Source organism: Papio anubis, chromosome 7 (genome assembly GCF_008728515.1).
Source record: "Papio anubis isolate 15944 chromosome 7, Panubis1.0, whole genome shotgun sequence".
In the NCBI taxonomy this organism is placed as follows: domain Eukaryota; kingdom Metazoa; phylum Chordata; class Mammalia; order Primates; family Cercopithecidae; genus Papio; species Papio anubis.
The window spans coordinates 35,485,142-35,501,558 of NC_044982.1; the positions used below are offsets into that span (position 1 = coordinate 35,485,142).

Sequence of the window (16,417 nt, forward strand, 5' to 3'; positions counted from 1 at the left end):
GGGTAACATAGTGATATCCCGTCTTTACAAAAAAAATCAAAAAATTAGCTGGATGTAGTGGTACACCTGTAGTTCCAGCTACTCAGAGGCTGAGGCAGGAGAACGGTTTGAGCCCAGGAGGTCGAAGCTGCAGTGAACCATCATTGAACCACTGCCCTCCAGCCTGGGTGACAGAGCGAGACCCTGTCTCAAAATAAATAAGTAAATAAATAGGCCATTTACAAAGGATTTTTATAAATTTGTTAGTTGAAACAAGTCTGTTATGTCCTGAATTGGGCAACACAAGCTAACCAGCACTTGTACTTGGAGTGACAGAAGTTTCTTTCTTTCTCAAATATAAATATTCATTCGTTGCTTTTTCATGGCCGGTGGTAAGAGCCTGGACCACAGAATAATGTAAATTAGCATCAGAGCTCTGGCTCTGTTCCCTGCAAGGCATAGGGTCTAGAGTAAGTTACATGTGCTCTCCAAGTATCCATTTCCTTATCTATGAAATGGGGTAATAATTCTCCCTATCTAATATGAGATTTGGCCCCACCCAAATCTCATCTTGAGTTGTAGCTCCCATAATTCCCACATCGTGGGAGGGACCCGGTGGGAGGTAATTGAATCATGGGTTCGGGTGTTTCCCGTTCTTGTGACAGTGAATAAGTCTCATGAGATTTCTTGGTTTTATAAAGGGGAGGTCTCCTACACAAGATCTTTTGCCTACCGCCATGCTCTTCCTTTGTCTTCCACCATGACTTTGAGGCCTCCCCAGCCATGTGGAACTGTGAGCTAGTTAAATCTCTCTCCTTTATAAATTACCCAGTAATATGTCTTTATTAGCAGCATGAGAACAGACTAATACACCACCTCACATGCTTGCTATGAGGATTAAATGAGCTAAACCATGCAAATAACTCAGCCTAATATCTGGCACATAATAAATACTCAATAAATGCAAGCAGTTATGATAATAACTATTCCACAATTTAGGTTTCTTGCTACCTTTCTTTAGCATTGTCTTTAAATGCTCTGACTAAAGTGTTCAATCACAAACTTTACATGGAACTTGGAGATAGTACTTTGCTGTTTTGAGGAATTGACATTTTTTTAACCAATGAATTTTCTGAATAGTGTTCTGTGGGTATTAAGAATGATAGGATGAGGCCAGGCGTGGTGGCTTACGCTTGTAATCCTAGCACTTTGGGAGGCTGAGGCAGGAGGATGGTTTGAGCCCAGGAGTTCAAGATCAGCCTGGGCAACACAGTGAGATCCTGTGTCAAAAAAAAAAAAAAAAAGAATGGTAAGGATGAAAGTTGTCACCAAAGGTTTGTGTAGGAGATGACGAAACTAGACCCAAGGTGAGAGGGGTTGATATAACTTACAATTACTTACCTGAGAAATCAACTCTTCTTCCAAATTGAGTTGTTTTCCTTCCCTCAGCAAAACATGCTTCAGTTTATTCTCTGGCTTTAGAAAACTTCTATAAATCAAATACCTACCAAATCATCTATGCCCTTGAACTGAATCTAGGAAACTCTGAGAGACGATATTTATGCACTGTATTACGGCAAGAATGGGCTAAAAAACGTAATTCTCCTTGGACAGCTTTGAAGAATAGGGTATCCTTTGTTTGTGTATTCTGAGGTGATGTCATTGTCTCGCTGGTCACTGGGAGGGTGCCAGGAGTTGCGATAGGGATGGCCTGGAGCAGTGATGGATTGTACCTCTCACCTGGACCCTTCATGAACAATAGCCCCTTTGTCAGGCTGTGGACCCAGGCCTTTCTGCTTGTGAAAGGAGGTACAGTCACATGACATGCATGAGATTCTCACATCAGCCTTCCTACAAGAGGGCTGTAACCACAAAAGCCAAAAGCTGTAGCTGGGGCCAGCCTCTGGCAAGGCACTGGGAATGCAAAGGTGATGACCCAGACAGGCATGGCCGCTGGCTTCCTGAAGCTTACATTCTAATGGGAAAGACAGCATGTAAACAACTGGCAAACAGGAATTAATTACAGTTGAAATGAGCGCCATGAAGCACAGAGCAGTGTTGGGTTTTATAATGGGATCTAATGGGGAGGGAGAGGAAGAATTAGGCATGACATTGAAAACACAATTTGAAAAATATCAAAACAAGCACAGAAACATGACGTAGAACACCAACGGTGTTTCAGTTTTAAAGATAAAGCTGAAGACAGCAGAGAAACATCAGATTTGCCTAGGGTAGGACTGATGTATGTCCCTTGACATACATCATTAGTGGTTGTCTTGCTATCAGATTAGTTTGTCACTTACAAAAAGGTTTTACCTTTATGAAAACTACAGTGAGCAGAGAATGATGGTGTTGATACATGAATGCTGATAATTAATCTCATGCTCCCTAAGATTGCACTTTTGTGTCTTAGCTTCACTATAAAATCTGATGCTTTATTATACTGAACACATTTTTTTAAACCTCAAGAATGTAAGTTACACAATGCTACAGTTTGAATGTGTCTCCCAGAATTCATGTTTTGGAAACTGAATTCCCAGTGTGACAGTGTTGGGAGGTAGAGGCTAATGGGAAGTGTTTAGGTCATGAATCCACCCTCATGAACAGATGCATGCTCTTAAGAAAGGGCTGGCGGGAGTGGGTTCGCTCTCTTGCGCTCTTGCCCTTCCACTTCTGCCATACAATGACAAGCAAGAAGGCCCTCACCAGCTGCCAGTGCCTTGATCCTGGACTTCTCAGCCTCCAGAACTGTGAGCCAATGAATTTCTGTTTATTATAAATCACCCAGTCTCAGGAATTCTGTTATAGCAGCACAAAATGGGTTAAGACAGTGGCATTTCAAACCAGTTGGAGACAGAATAAAATATCCAATACATAGCAATGGATTGATATGCTTCTTGTTTGGGGACAGAGAAAAGTTAGATTGCCCCACTCCACCTCATACCTTACTTAACAATTAATTCCTTATGACCAAAGAGCTGAACATAAAACAAAACTAACAACTTTAAAATATATTTAGCAGAATTTGAAAAAAATATCCTGAGATGGGGAAAATCCCCTAAAGCAAGATCTAAGTCCAGAAAACTTAAACAAAATAACTGACAGTTTATTTACATAAAATGGCAAATTTTGCATCTAAAAAGATACCACGAACAAAATTAAAAACAAAATGGGTATGGTGCAATGGCTTACACCTACAATCCCAGCACTTTGGGAGGCTGCAGTGGACGGATCACCTGAGGTCAGGAGTTCGAGACCAGCCTGACCAACATGGAGACACCCCATCTCTACTAAAAATACAAAGATTAGCCAGGCATGGTGGCAGGCATCTGTAATCCCAGCTACCCGGGAGGTTGAGGCAAAAGAATCATTTGAACCTGGGAGGTGGAGGTTGCAGTGAGCTGAGTTCGTGCCACTGCACTACACCCTGGGCAACAGAGTGAGACTCTGTCTCAAAAAACAAACAAACAAACAAAAATCCAAAATGGCTAGACTGAAAGCAAACCCTTTTGAGTATACCTCACAAGCAGGTATTACCTGCTTGTGAAGATTACCTCCCCAGGTAATGTTTTCTCAGTAGAACTCCTTATCTTTAACACTCAGACCTCATAAAATATACATATCTCTCCAATACAATATTTTTTGAACCAATGTTTATATAGAACATTTTATTTGCACATTCCCCAAACTCAAGATAACATTTTTAAACAAAGTAGGATGTGTGGGAGGGAAAGGGGAAGAATTTTCCAGTTACTTTCCAATTATAATTGGAAGGATGTCAGAATCACATGCAGATGTTTCGAAAAGTGCCAAGTGTCAACAAAGGGATGTGAGTAGGATGTTGATGGCTACACACAAGCAAATGTCTGTTAAAAGTCACATGAACTGTTTAGTGATCAGGAAACAATGTTTTGTGAGGTGGGGTGGCTCACGCCTTTAATCCCAGCATTTAGAGAGGTCAAGGCAGGAGGACTGCTTGAGGCCAGAAGTTTGAGACCAGCCTGGTCAATACAGCAAGATTCTGTCTTTCTACCAAAAATTAGAAACTTAGCCGGGTGTGGTGGCACTCACCTGTAGTCTGAGCTACTCAGCAGGCTGAGGTGGGAGGATTGCTTGAGCTCAGGATTTACAGGCTGCAGTGAACTATGATCATGCCACTGTACTCCAGCCTGGGCATCAGAGTGAGATCCTTTCTCTAAAAAGATTTAAAGGAAGCAATGTTGTATGCATCTTATGTACTAAATAATTTGTTAAATACATTGACATATTCCCGGTGTTTTAGGAAATTGATTGGCAGTGTTATATTGATAGAAAATGGAATCCTTGTTAGTATTTTCATTCAATGTCTGGTGTTTAGGGATGGGTTTCTGATGTAATGGAGACACATTTGTATTCATAAATGGTAATATAGATAGATCAGTATTGAGAAAATACATAAAATGGTTTGTTCAAATCTAAAAGAAAAAGATGAAACAGAAAAAGATTTAAAATCACTAGGAAATGGGTAAAGAAAGGAAACAGACAATTCACAAGACAAAAAAAAATATGAAATTGTGAAATTAGCCAATAAATATGAACAGTACTCAACCTCAGTGTAAGCAAAAAATACATTAAGTATATTCACTTGATCTTAGCCAAAAGGCGCAGAAATGATATATTAAGTATATTCAAATAATGAATTACCCTTTTAAAATTCATCACACTTACAGAAGAGAAAAAGTTTGATAATATTGAGTTGTTGAAGATTTGGGAAATCAGGCACTTTTACGTTTCTAGTGGTTGTGAACATTGATGAAGGCATTTTTCAAGGCAAATTCCTAGTATCTATTAAAAACTGCAATGCATACATACTTTAACAACTTATTTCTAGAAACCTATCATTCTGAAATACATATATTCACAAAGATATGTGCATCTATATGAATACATACTGCAGCATTATTTATAATATCAAAACATGTTGAAAAAATCCAAAATGTACACCAAGAATTTAAATACATTATGGTATGAAACACCATGCTATTGTTAGAGAGAGTCGGGTAGACTTATACATACTGAAATGAAAGGTCTCCAAAGCATATTAAGTGAACAGAGCAAGTTGCAGAAAAATACATACAAAATTAGATATTTATGTGTATGCCTGTAGAGATATGTCAGCAAATACATAGGAAAGGAGACTGAAAGGATCCACACTGAACTGTCTAGAACAGTTGCTTCTGGGAGAGAAGTAGTTGTTGGAGGAGGTGCTGGACAATGGTATTCTCTATTACCAAACATTCCAGTTTCTTGCCTTGCAGTGCCCCTCTCTGCAGGAGGATATTTTCCCACACTGTTGACCTCAGGAATGACCATATTACTTGCTTTGGCCAATAGTTGATGTTGGTCATTTTTGTGCAAAGTTTTAGAAGTCAGGGCACCATTTGCCTTGTCTTTTTCCTTCTGCCATGAGATTGGTGATATTCCAGATAAAGGTTAGGTTCTATCAGTTTTGGTTCTGGAGTCAAGATGATAAAAAGCAGAGCTGTAGTGGACTCATGAAAAACATGCATGGCTGAGCATGGTGGCTCAGGCCTGTAATCCCAGCACTGTGGGAGGCCAAGGTGGGAGGATCACTTGAAGTCAGGAGTTTGAGACCAGTCTGGCCAACATGGTGAAACCCTGTCTCTACTAAAACTATAAAAATTAGCTGGGTATGGTGGCACGTGCCTGTAACCCCAGCTACTTGTAAGGCTGATGTGGGAGGATCGCTTGAACCCAGGAGGCAGAGGTTGCAGTGAGCTGAGATTGTGCCACTGCACTCCAGCCTGAGCAACAGAACAAGACTCCGTTTCAAATAAAAAATAAAAAATTAATCAAGGCTGGGTGCAATGGCTAATGCCTGTAATCCTAGCACTTTGGGAGGCAGATGTAGGCAGGTCACCTGAGGTCAGGAGTTAGAGACCAGCCTAGCCAACATGGTGAACCCTGTCTCTACTAAAATACAAAAATTAGCTGGGCGTAGTGGTGCGCACCTGTAATCCCAGATACTTGGGAGGCTGAGGCAGGAGAATCACTTGAACCCAGGAGGCAGAGTTTGCAGTGAGCCAAGATCGCTCCACGGCACTCCATCTTGGGCGAAATAGTCAGACTCCGTCTCAAGAAAAAATTAAATAAATAAATAATTTTTAAAAAGAAAAATAAAAATAGAAAAAAATGTAGTGTGAACAAGAAGAAAACCTCACACCTGTAATCCCAGCACTTTGGGAGGCTGAGGTAGGAGGATTGCTTAAGGCCAGAAGTTTAAGACCAGCCTGGGCAACATAGGACAAATAAATAAATAAATGAGTAAAGCCACTGAGGTTTGGGGACATTTGTTACTGTAGTATAACATGGCCTACTGTGACTGGTACCAATAAAGGAAAACTTCCACAAGTTTTCTTCCGTATTTTTTTATTGTATGGACATTTTTGGATACACATATACTTATGTATTACTTATAAACTAATTTTTAAAAATTGACATCTCAGGCCGGGCACAGTGGCTCATGCCTGTAATCCCAGCACTTTGGGAGGCCAAGGTGGGTGGATCACGAGGTCAGGAGTTCGAGACCAGCCTTACCAACATGGTGAAACCCCGTCTCTATTAAAAATACAAAAACTAACTGGGCATGGTGGGATACGCCTATAATCTCAGCTACTCAGGAGGCTGAGGCAGAACTGCTTGAACCTGGGAGGCAGGGGTTGCAGTGAGCTGAGATTGTGCCACTGCACTCCAGTCTGGACGACAGAGCTAGATTCTGTCTCAAAAAAAAAAAAAAAAAAAAAAAAAGGAAGAAATGACATCTCAGCAAAATTACAAATGACCTTCAGGATTGTTGACGATTAGAAACTGCAAAAGCAAAATCCTGGAATTCCAAGGGCAAATTTGAAGTGCCTGCCTGAAACATGACTGCACGCCAACGCACTATGTAGACCTGTGAGGAGGTAAGAGGTGTGTTGTTAAGCCAGGTACCAAGAAATATAGTGGCTAACTAGACAGGTGAGAATTCTTCTTGTGTATATTAGAGGAAGGACATTCGGGCAGTCAGCATTCCACCTTCTAACCATAGTGCTGAAGCGCATGTCAGTAAATGGTGGGATCATAGTGTTTGCTTTTGTAGGCATTATGAGATGTTGTTCTTCAGTAATAGGGGTTAAGTTGCAATGATTGCTGAGTCACTGTTGTCTGAATGTGCCCACCTCTTCAAATGCGTCCGTCTCTTCAAATGTGTCCTCAACACAAAGAATTTGAGAACCCCTGGCTTAGGAAGTAGGGCAGGTAATTATGCGTAGACTCTTCTTTCCTGGTGGCTGCTGCCCCTCGCCCAAATCTAAATGCTCAGCACTTACTCCTTGATGGAGCACCTGTTCCATGGGGGCCAGGCCTATGCAAACCTACCCCCAAAAGTCCAAGGAAGCTGAGAGGCCAAAGAAAGAAGCTGACATATCCAGTTCCTCAGAAATATGTACTTAATAGGGACTTACAAACAGAAGTCATGTCTGTGTCTCAGGCAGCGGTGAGGCAAGATGGTGGATCCTGTACCATTATTCTCATGCCGAGGGCTTATATGCTATTGGGAAAGGGTATATGTGATTCAGAATGGATGTGTAGAACAATTGAAGTCCTATAACATTAAGGTTGTTTTGACCTCAGGGCAGGATTTACAGTAAGTACCTACTCTCACGCAAGGAACATCAAATAAACTGGAAATCTTAGAGGACTTCCTAGAATAAGGGTTAATCAGAAGTTAAAGTGATGGATTAGCATCCAAGATGGAGTTGCTTTGGCCTCCACAGCACCTCCTCTTTGTCAGGCACTGGAATTGCCATTAGCAATACAGACGCAATTCTTGCTCTCAAATGCATAGCCTAGTAGAGGAGACAGATCAGTAATATATACATAAAGTCGCAGATAACAGTAATAGCAGTAGTAACCCTTTCTGAAAGGGGTAGTAGTTTTCAAGCATTTATAGTTTACACACACAAACCAACTCAGCAAGCCCAGTATAATTTCCCCACTTTTATAGATGAGGACATTCCTTAGGTTCTGACAAACCATAGGTGGAGGCTCAGTCTCAAGTTCTTCTCGTCTATACTAACTGACTTCCTGTGCAAAAGGATGAGTAAATAATAGCATCAGAGTGAAACAAAAGGCTGTGAGGCGCAGAAGAGGAAAGCCTTGAATCAAAACTTTAGCCTTCAGAGCAGGATGCAACAATCTAGCTTTTTGTTTACTTTGTTCCAGTGGTTAAAGCAGACCTCGGCGAGTGGAGCGGCCTGGAAATCTGACTTTGGTTAGCTATGGTTAGAATTCCTTCTATTTCTGCCTGCATGCCCGCCCCCTTCTAGTACTGGAAGTAAACATCTTACTTGCTAGAGGGATGGGGTTAGGGAGAAGGGAAGTCCTCACAATAGGTCTGCTGTTGTGTAAAGAATTCTACAAGATGCAGATTTAGACCAAGGCAGTGGGGGCAGTGGGGGAAGGGGTGGTGTCAAGGTCCAACCCATCAAGTCCCTTCTGTGGCTGAGGCTCGGAATTGATCACATATATTTGTCATCAGCTGAGTGATCTGTTTAACATTTTTCCTGGTTAGGCTCTCTGCACAGAGAAATATCCTGGGAGATCAAGTTCAGTCAGGTCTGTTCTCTGTTACTTAATGGAGTTTAACCTGAACAAGGGTTTAGCAGGGCTCCCAGTCCCAACACTATTTTCACATGGGCTCATTTTCCCACTTAGCAGGGTGAGTGAGAACAGTGAGTGAAGGTTTCACCGAAAGAAACCAAAAATCCAAGCAAGAGGCCTTGGTGGTGGTCTCCTGTTCTGGGCTCTGCTTTGGGGCTGAGGTCTCAGCCTTTGCACCACAGGATCCACAGGACCCCATGGACACTCAACAGAGCCAGTGGCTTGTTAGCCAGGGAAGAGAAATTCTAGACAACCTACTGAGAGGTGGCAACGTGCTAGCAGCCCTCGCTCTTGGCGCCTCCTTGGCCTTTGCATCCACTCTGGCAGCGCTTGAGGAGCCCTTCAGCCTGCCACTGCACTGTGGGAGCCCATCTCTGGGTTGGCAGAGGCCGGAGCCACCTCCCTCTGCTTGCAGGGAGGTGTGGAGGGACAGGCGCGGGTGGGAACCGAGGCTGCGTGTGGTGCTTGCGGGCCAGCGTGAGTTCCAGCGGGCGCGGTCTCCGCAGGCCCTGCACTCGGAGCTGCCAGCCGGCGCTGCCGGCCCAGGGCAGTGAGGGGCTTAGCACCTGGACCACCAGCTGCGGAGGTAGCGCCGGGTCCCCCAGCACTGCCGGCGCTGAGCTCAAATTCTCGCCTGGCCTCAGCTGCCTCACCGAGGGTCAGGGCACAGGACCTGCAGCCTGCCATGCCCAAGCCCTCCCTCCCCCATAGGCTCCCACACGACCCAAGCCTCCCTGATGGGTGCCGCCCCCTGCTCCCTGGTGCCCGGTCCCATCGACCGCCCAAGGGCTGAGGAGTGCAGGCGTGGCTTGGGACTGGCAGACAGCTCTGCCTGCAGCTCCCGTGCGGGGGAGGCCAGCTGGGCTCTTGAGTCTGGTGGGGACTTGCGGAACTTTTATGTCTAGCTAAGGGATCATAAATGCACCAATCAGCACTCTGTGTCTAGCTCAGGGTTTGTAAATACACCAACTGATACTCTGTATCTAACTAACCTAGTGGGGACTTGGAGCACTTTTCTGTCTAGCACTCTGTGTCTAGCTCAAGGATTGTAAACGCACCAATCAGCACTCTGTGTGTAGCTCAGGGTTTGTAAATACACCAATCAGTACACTGTGTCTGGCTCAAGGTTCGTAAATACACCAATTGGTACTCTGTATCTAGCTAACCCAGTGGGGACTTCCAGAACTTTTCTGTCTAGCACTGTGTCTAGCTGAATGATTGTAAACACACCAATCAGCATTCTGTCAAAACGGACCAATCAGCTCTCTGTAAAATAGACCAATCAGCTCTCTGTGAAATGGACCAATCAGCAGGATGTGGGTGGGGTCAGATAAGGGAATAAAAGCAGGTTGCCCGCGTGAGTGTGTCTGCACCCTGTGGAAGCTTTGTTGTTTTGCTGTTGTGGTAAATCTTGCTGCTGCTCACTCTTGAGTCCACGCTGCCTTTATGGGCTGTAACACTGGGAGGGTCTGCAACTTCGCTCCTGAAGCCAGCGAGACCATGAAGCCACCGGGAAGAAGGAACAAACTCCGGATACACCATTTTTAAAAACTGTAACACTCAGCGTGAGGGTCCACGGCTTCAATCTTGAAGTCAGCCACACCAAGAACCCACCAATTTCGGACACACTATGGAGTGGACACACAATGCTCAGCTCTGCATTGTGAATGGAAGTCAGAGGAAAAAGAGATTTATAAGAGTCTTTTAACAAGTGGCCCAGCTGACTACAATGGTAAAGACAGAGAGAGGTTGAATGCGGTGACTCATGTCTATAATCCCAGCACTTTGGGAGGCCAAGGCAGGAGAATCACTTGAGTGATTCTAGGGGTTCTAGGTGTTCAAGACCAACCTAGGCAACATAGTGAGACCTTGTATCTACAAAAACCAAAATCGTCAGAGGCGGTTGAACCAGAGCAATTCCATCTTGAATAGGAGTTGTGTGAAATAAGGCGGAGACCTCCTGGGCTTCCTTCCGAGACAGTTAAACATTGTAAATCACAGGATGGGATAGCGGTAGGAACAATATACAGGTCACAAAGACCTTGCTGATAAAACAGTTTGCAGTAAAGAAGCCAGCGAAAACCCACCAAAACCAAGACGGTAATGAGAGTGACCTCTGGTGGTTCTTACTGCTACACTCCCACCAGTGCCATGACAGTGTACAAATGCCATGGCAACATCAGGAATTTACCCTATATGGTGTAAAAAGGAGAGGCATGAATAATCCATCCATTGTTTCGCATATAATCAAGAAATAACCATAAAAACAGGCAGCCCCAGCTCTCGGGGCTTTTTTGCCTATGGAGTAGCCATTCTTTTACTCATTTAGTAAACTGGCTTTCACTTTCCTCTGTGGATTTGCCTTGAATTCTTTCTTGTACAAGATCCAGGAACCCTCTCTTGGGGTCTGGATTGGGGCCCCTTTCCAATACAAAATCAGCTGGGCATGGTTGTGCATGCCTGTTGTCCCAGCTACTTGGGAGGCTGAGGTGGGAGAATCGATTGACCCCAGGAGGCTGAGGCTGCAGTGAGCTGAGATTGCACTATTGCACTCCAGCCTGGGTGACACAGTGAAATCTTGTCTCAAAAAAACAAACCAAAAACAGAAAGAGATGGGAAAAAAACGGGTGAAAGAAGCAGTTGCCTTGTGCCTGGGAAACAAACATGGAATGTTTTGTGGAATGTGAGAAAACTGTACGAACATTTCAATGGAGCAAGAGGTGGTGAAGATTTCTTTTTCTTTTTCTTTTTCTTTTTTCTTTTTTTTTTTTTTTTTTTTTGAGACAGAGGCTTGCTCTGTCGCCCAGGCTGGAGTGTAGTGGCGTCATCTTGGCTCACTGCAACCTCTGCCTCCCGGGTTCAAGTGATTCTCCTGCCTCAGCCTCCCAAGTAGCTGGGACTACAGGGGCCCAACCACCATGCCCGGCTAATTTTTTGTATTTTTACTAGAGATGGGGTTTCACCATGTTGGCCAGGATGGTCTCGGTCTCAAGGCCTCAGGCATGGCCTCTGGTAGCAGGATGCAGTGAGCACTTGTTCCCATGGGGTTTCTTTGTGAGCGTGAGCATAGGGGTTGTGTGCATTTTTCTTTGGTGGTGTTGTGGGCTCCTGGGCACTGGATGTGAGTTGAGGCATGGCTTTCCTGTTATACTCAGCTGCTCTGTAGGACACTTTGTGCTCTTGTGAAGTGAGCAATTGAAGTTCCAAAGGCCAGTGTGGTATGCCCTGTTTCTGACCTCTTTCTTAACCTGTAGGTGTCTTGAGGAAGAAAGTGGCTTAAAATCTTTGTTTCCTCTGTGCCTGGAAGGGCCAGGAGGGGGTTGAGGGCAGGCAATGCCAGGTGGCACTCACTCTCAGGATTGTGCAAATGAGTTTCTCCTTAAACTTTGTCCGCTCAATGCCTCATTGGCCCCAGCCTAATCCTGGCCCTGGGGTCAAGCACAGTGCAGAGAGGACAATAGGAGCTCCTTGGCCAGACACAGTGGCTCACGTCTGTAATCCCAGCACTTTGGGAGGCCTTGGCAGGTGGATTGCTTGAGGTCAGGAGTTCAAGCTCAACCTGGCTAACATGGTGAAACCCTGTCTCAAGAAAAAAAAAAAAAAAAGAAAAAAAGAGAAGAAAAGTAAAGGAGCTCCTTTGTTGAATGAATAAGGGCATAAGCAAATAAAGTGTACAGGGAAGGACACACACAGTGGAAAACTCTAGATACTGAGCGTTTTCACAGCCTTTGTCCAGCCTGTGTTACGAAAGGTTCATGTTGAGGTAGATTAACTGGGCCTCCATATCATCTTAGCTCAGGCTGCTGTAACAGGGTAACATACGGTGGCTCAGACAACAGGCATTTCTCTCTGAAGATTCTGGAGGCTGGGAAGTCCAAGATCAAGATGTTGGCAGATTCAGCTCCTGGGGAAGGCTCTCTTCCTGCTTTATAGATGATTGCCTTCTCACTGTGTTCCTCATATGACAGAGAGAAAGAGAGAGAGAGAGTAGGTGGTCTCTATTCCTTTTCTTATAAGACACTAATCTCATCATGGGAGCCCACCCTCATGACCTCATGTAAACCAAATTACTTCACAAAGGGCCCACCTCCGAATACCATTACACTGGGAGTTAGAACTTCAACAAATGAATTGGGGTGAGGCAAGGCACAAACACTCAGCCCATAATGTAGTGCATTAAAATTACACATTTTGGATCCCTGCTTTGGCACAAAAGTTTGATCACTGTAATAGAATTCTAAAGTGGCCCCCAAGATTCCCTCACCCAGTGTGTATAACCTGTGTAATCCCATCCCTTGAGTGGGTGGGCCTGACCTAATCAGGTGAACTCTTTAAAAGAAGGTGTAGAGGTTAGAGATCAAAGAAGAGAGATTGGAGGCATGAGAGGAATTTTTCTTCAAGGAGCCAGTAGCTACATTGTAAGAGGGCTACAGGATGAGAAAATGGGAGAGGCCTCCAGGAGCTGAGCAGTCCCCAGTAACAGCCAGCAGGAGGTGGTCAACTCAGTCCTACAACCACAAGCAACCAAATTCTTGATGCCAACCTCATGAGACTCTATGCAGAGAACCCAGCCACACCACACCTGCACTTTTGCCTCACTTTCTTGCTGGCTGTCACTGGGGGCTGCTCTGAGCTCTTAGGTGATCACAAATTTGTGTTTCATTAAGCGGCTAGGTTTATAGTAATTTGTTACATAGCATAGAAAGCTTATCTGCTTTCTACAATGGATCAGTCCACCTCTCCTGGGTCCACTGTCTTATTAAAACTAGCTCTCATTTGGTTGTTGATTACATTTTTCCCTCACATTAATATATAACCTCTTCATTTTAATCCATAACCGCCTTCTTTTTTCCTCTACTGTTTCCTTTGGGAATTTACATAGCAATTTTGAATCTACTACACACATTGTTATTTGAACACTCACAGAAAACTATTATCTTCCCCCCGCCCTCTACAAAGCATCTCCAGGGCACATATTATTGTGAGGCCTCGATTTTCATCCTTGCAACCAGTGTTCAGAGCTCACAGAGCTTATCATGTTTATTATATAACAATAAGACATAAGCCAAAACAACTTGCTGCTGGGCTTTTAAACATAGCAACAGCAGAAATCTTTTCTGGGCTTGAGGAAGAGCCACTTCAAATGTCTACTAATTTCAGCAATTTTCTGGTCTATGGAATGAAAAGTCTAAAACTGGCTCTGAAGGTATTTAAGTACACTCACAGAAAGCCCTCTGCTCCACCATCGGACACCATGACGCAAGGGGGCAGGTGGGGAGGAAAGCGGCACGCTCCCTGGTTGTTGGGATTCACAAGCTGCCTTTCAAAGGACTATTGCCTGGGTGGCGAATGCTGTTGGAGGAGGAAAACGAAAGGCATGAAACGGGGACCCTTCAAAGTGGCCACCATGGTAATGTCACTCAGTGGCACAGGGCTTGTTCCTCCCTTTTGTTCTCTTTTCTAGTAGGAGGACCATCAGCAGTTGTATTCAAATGAAGAGCTCATTTAGTTGTAAGCACTAAAAACCCAATCTGGTTTAAGCACAGCAGGTTTCTTGGCTGATGTAGTGGATTGAGCCAAGGCTGTGTTGTTTCCCTTGACCTCCCTGTTTGGTTTCATTCTCAGGCAGCCACTCCCCACACAATGCCCTTCGCTTTCCCACTCCCAACCCAAATCTCTGGCCTCACCCCATGGAAAAAGGGTGCCTCTTTCCTCCATTCCAGCCATGAATGCTGGGCTGACCATTTGAGCTTTGGTCACATGTCCTCCCCTTAAATCAGTGCACTGGCCAGGGAGATGGAACCCACTGTTTGGCCAGCCCAGGGCATGTGTGTCTACTTCTAGAGCAGGAAGATGAGGCCACAAGGATTGAACGTGGGGGAAGGCTGGGTCCCCAGAGGAAAACCGGGGTGCCATTACCATTGGAGGGTGGAGTGGCCACTGGGTGAACCACGGATGGCCTCCAGCAGTGGGACCTATCCCAGTACCAGATAGAGCTGGGAAGACTTGAAGACCAGAGAGTCCATGGGGAGCAGAGGCTTCTCCCCAACTCTGTGCTTCTGCTGAGTCACCCAGCATCCTACACGTTCATCTGTGTGTGTGCACCTCTCAGCCAGGTTGTCTGCCTGGAAGTAGAGTCAACGTGGAGGTGCATAGCACAGTGTTTCTCTGCCTCAGGCCCTGTAATTTCCTCTCTTGGCCCACAAGAGGTAGGAATTTCCGTGCCCCTGTCCCTGTGTTCCTCTGAGAGTGGACTGCCTCTTCTCCCTTCACAAAAATCTGAGGGCTGTAGAAGACTTCACATGGGGGGCCTGGCCTGCTGTGGGTGGGAGTCTGCCTGCAGTAGGAAGTGGGAAGCTGGAGTAACCTTGGGTCCCAGGCCTTTGGAAGCCCACATTGTCCCGAGAGCTGTTGCTTCTCTCCATGGGCTCGTGGGGTTATTCCGTCTCCACTCGTGTCCTATTGGATCTGCCACCCAGCAGGACCTCTCCGTATCTACTTCCTATGGGTTCTCTCCAGAGCATCTTTCAGGGGGGCCATGACTCCTGCTTTCTGGATTGAGGCAGTAGGAAGGGCTCTCTCCTGCTTCTAATTGAACACTGGCCTATGCCAGACTGACCAATTACTCCCTGATCATTCAAAGTGTCTCCTCCCCTTGGGCAGGTTCCATTTCTGCTTAGCCAGAGAGATTTCCCTATTCCATCAACGAGTTAAACCCTCTTTGATGGGGAAGGCAGAAGATTTTCCCTATGTGGGATACATACTTGGAAACTTGGCTCTTAGCAGTTGGATGAGCTATATGCAAAAGTAAAGTGCCAATTAGTTTTGCTGAATTTTATTAATATTGGGGGTCCATTATAAAACCACCCATTAGGTCTATAACAGCCCAACTTAAAATATATCCTAGTGGGGTTATCTATTTGATTCATGATGCTTAAATCAGTAATTTTATACTTAACATAGAGAATGTGATTGAATGATACATTTACGTAGCAAAGTTGTACTTATTAAATATTTACTCAGTGTAAGGTACTGAGCCAAGGAATACAAAGATACCTGACACTCATTTCTTCTCCTCCAAAAGTTTATAATCTACTAGATGGGGCAAATGCATAGCACAAAAATAGCTAAATGTGGTTCTGTGTCAGAATCAGTCTGTTTCTTTAGAAAGACAGTTTATTTGAAGTTCACCTAACTTCAAGCTTGAGCAGTTTTTACTAACACTAACTAGGGTTTGACTCAGGTGTCTGGTATTAAAAAGGGCTACTCAGAAGCTCCAAATACCAGGAAAGGTTCTGAATACTGGGGAGGGGCTATAGAGTTTCAGGGATTCTTTTGCTTCAAAATTAAGTAAGAATTTTTTGACTGCTCTGAAGGAAGCTGTGTGAAACCCAGTGGGAAAAAAAATGACTAAATTATTCTTGATCTTTTGGCATTTAACAGAGCAAAATGCAAGTGGAAAGGAAGCAGGAATATCAGATGATTAATGGCACGTTAACGATCTGAAGAACGTGTTGGTCCATAGAGTGTGCAGAGAATCCATTAAAGGGAATGTATTATGTGAAGTCAGAACAGATGGATGTCACATTGAGTCAGCAATGATGAGGGGACAGGTGTTGGACATTGACAGGGTCTGCTACAGTCACCAGAGAGAAGCTGTCTCAAAGACTTGAGCCCCAAGTCTAAACATCTCTGGAAAGGGCCCTGGTTTGGCCTATCTTTAGTCACAGGTCACCCT

General features: G+C 44.6%; 1 protein-coding gene across 1 annotated transcript; it reads left to right on the forward strand.

Annotated features, from left to right (window-relative positions):
- Window positions 1–11,343: 11,343 nt before the first annotated feature.
- On the forward strand, window positions 11,344–14,862 carry LOC103886353. The gene is given in 3 exon segments (XM_017960392.3): window positions 11,344–11,373; window positions 13,562–13,879; window positions 13,882–14,862. Coding segments are annotated over 3 exon segments (642 nt in total). The 3' UTR covers window positions 14,176–14,862.
- Window positions 14,863–16,417: the final 1,555 nt, after the last annotated feature.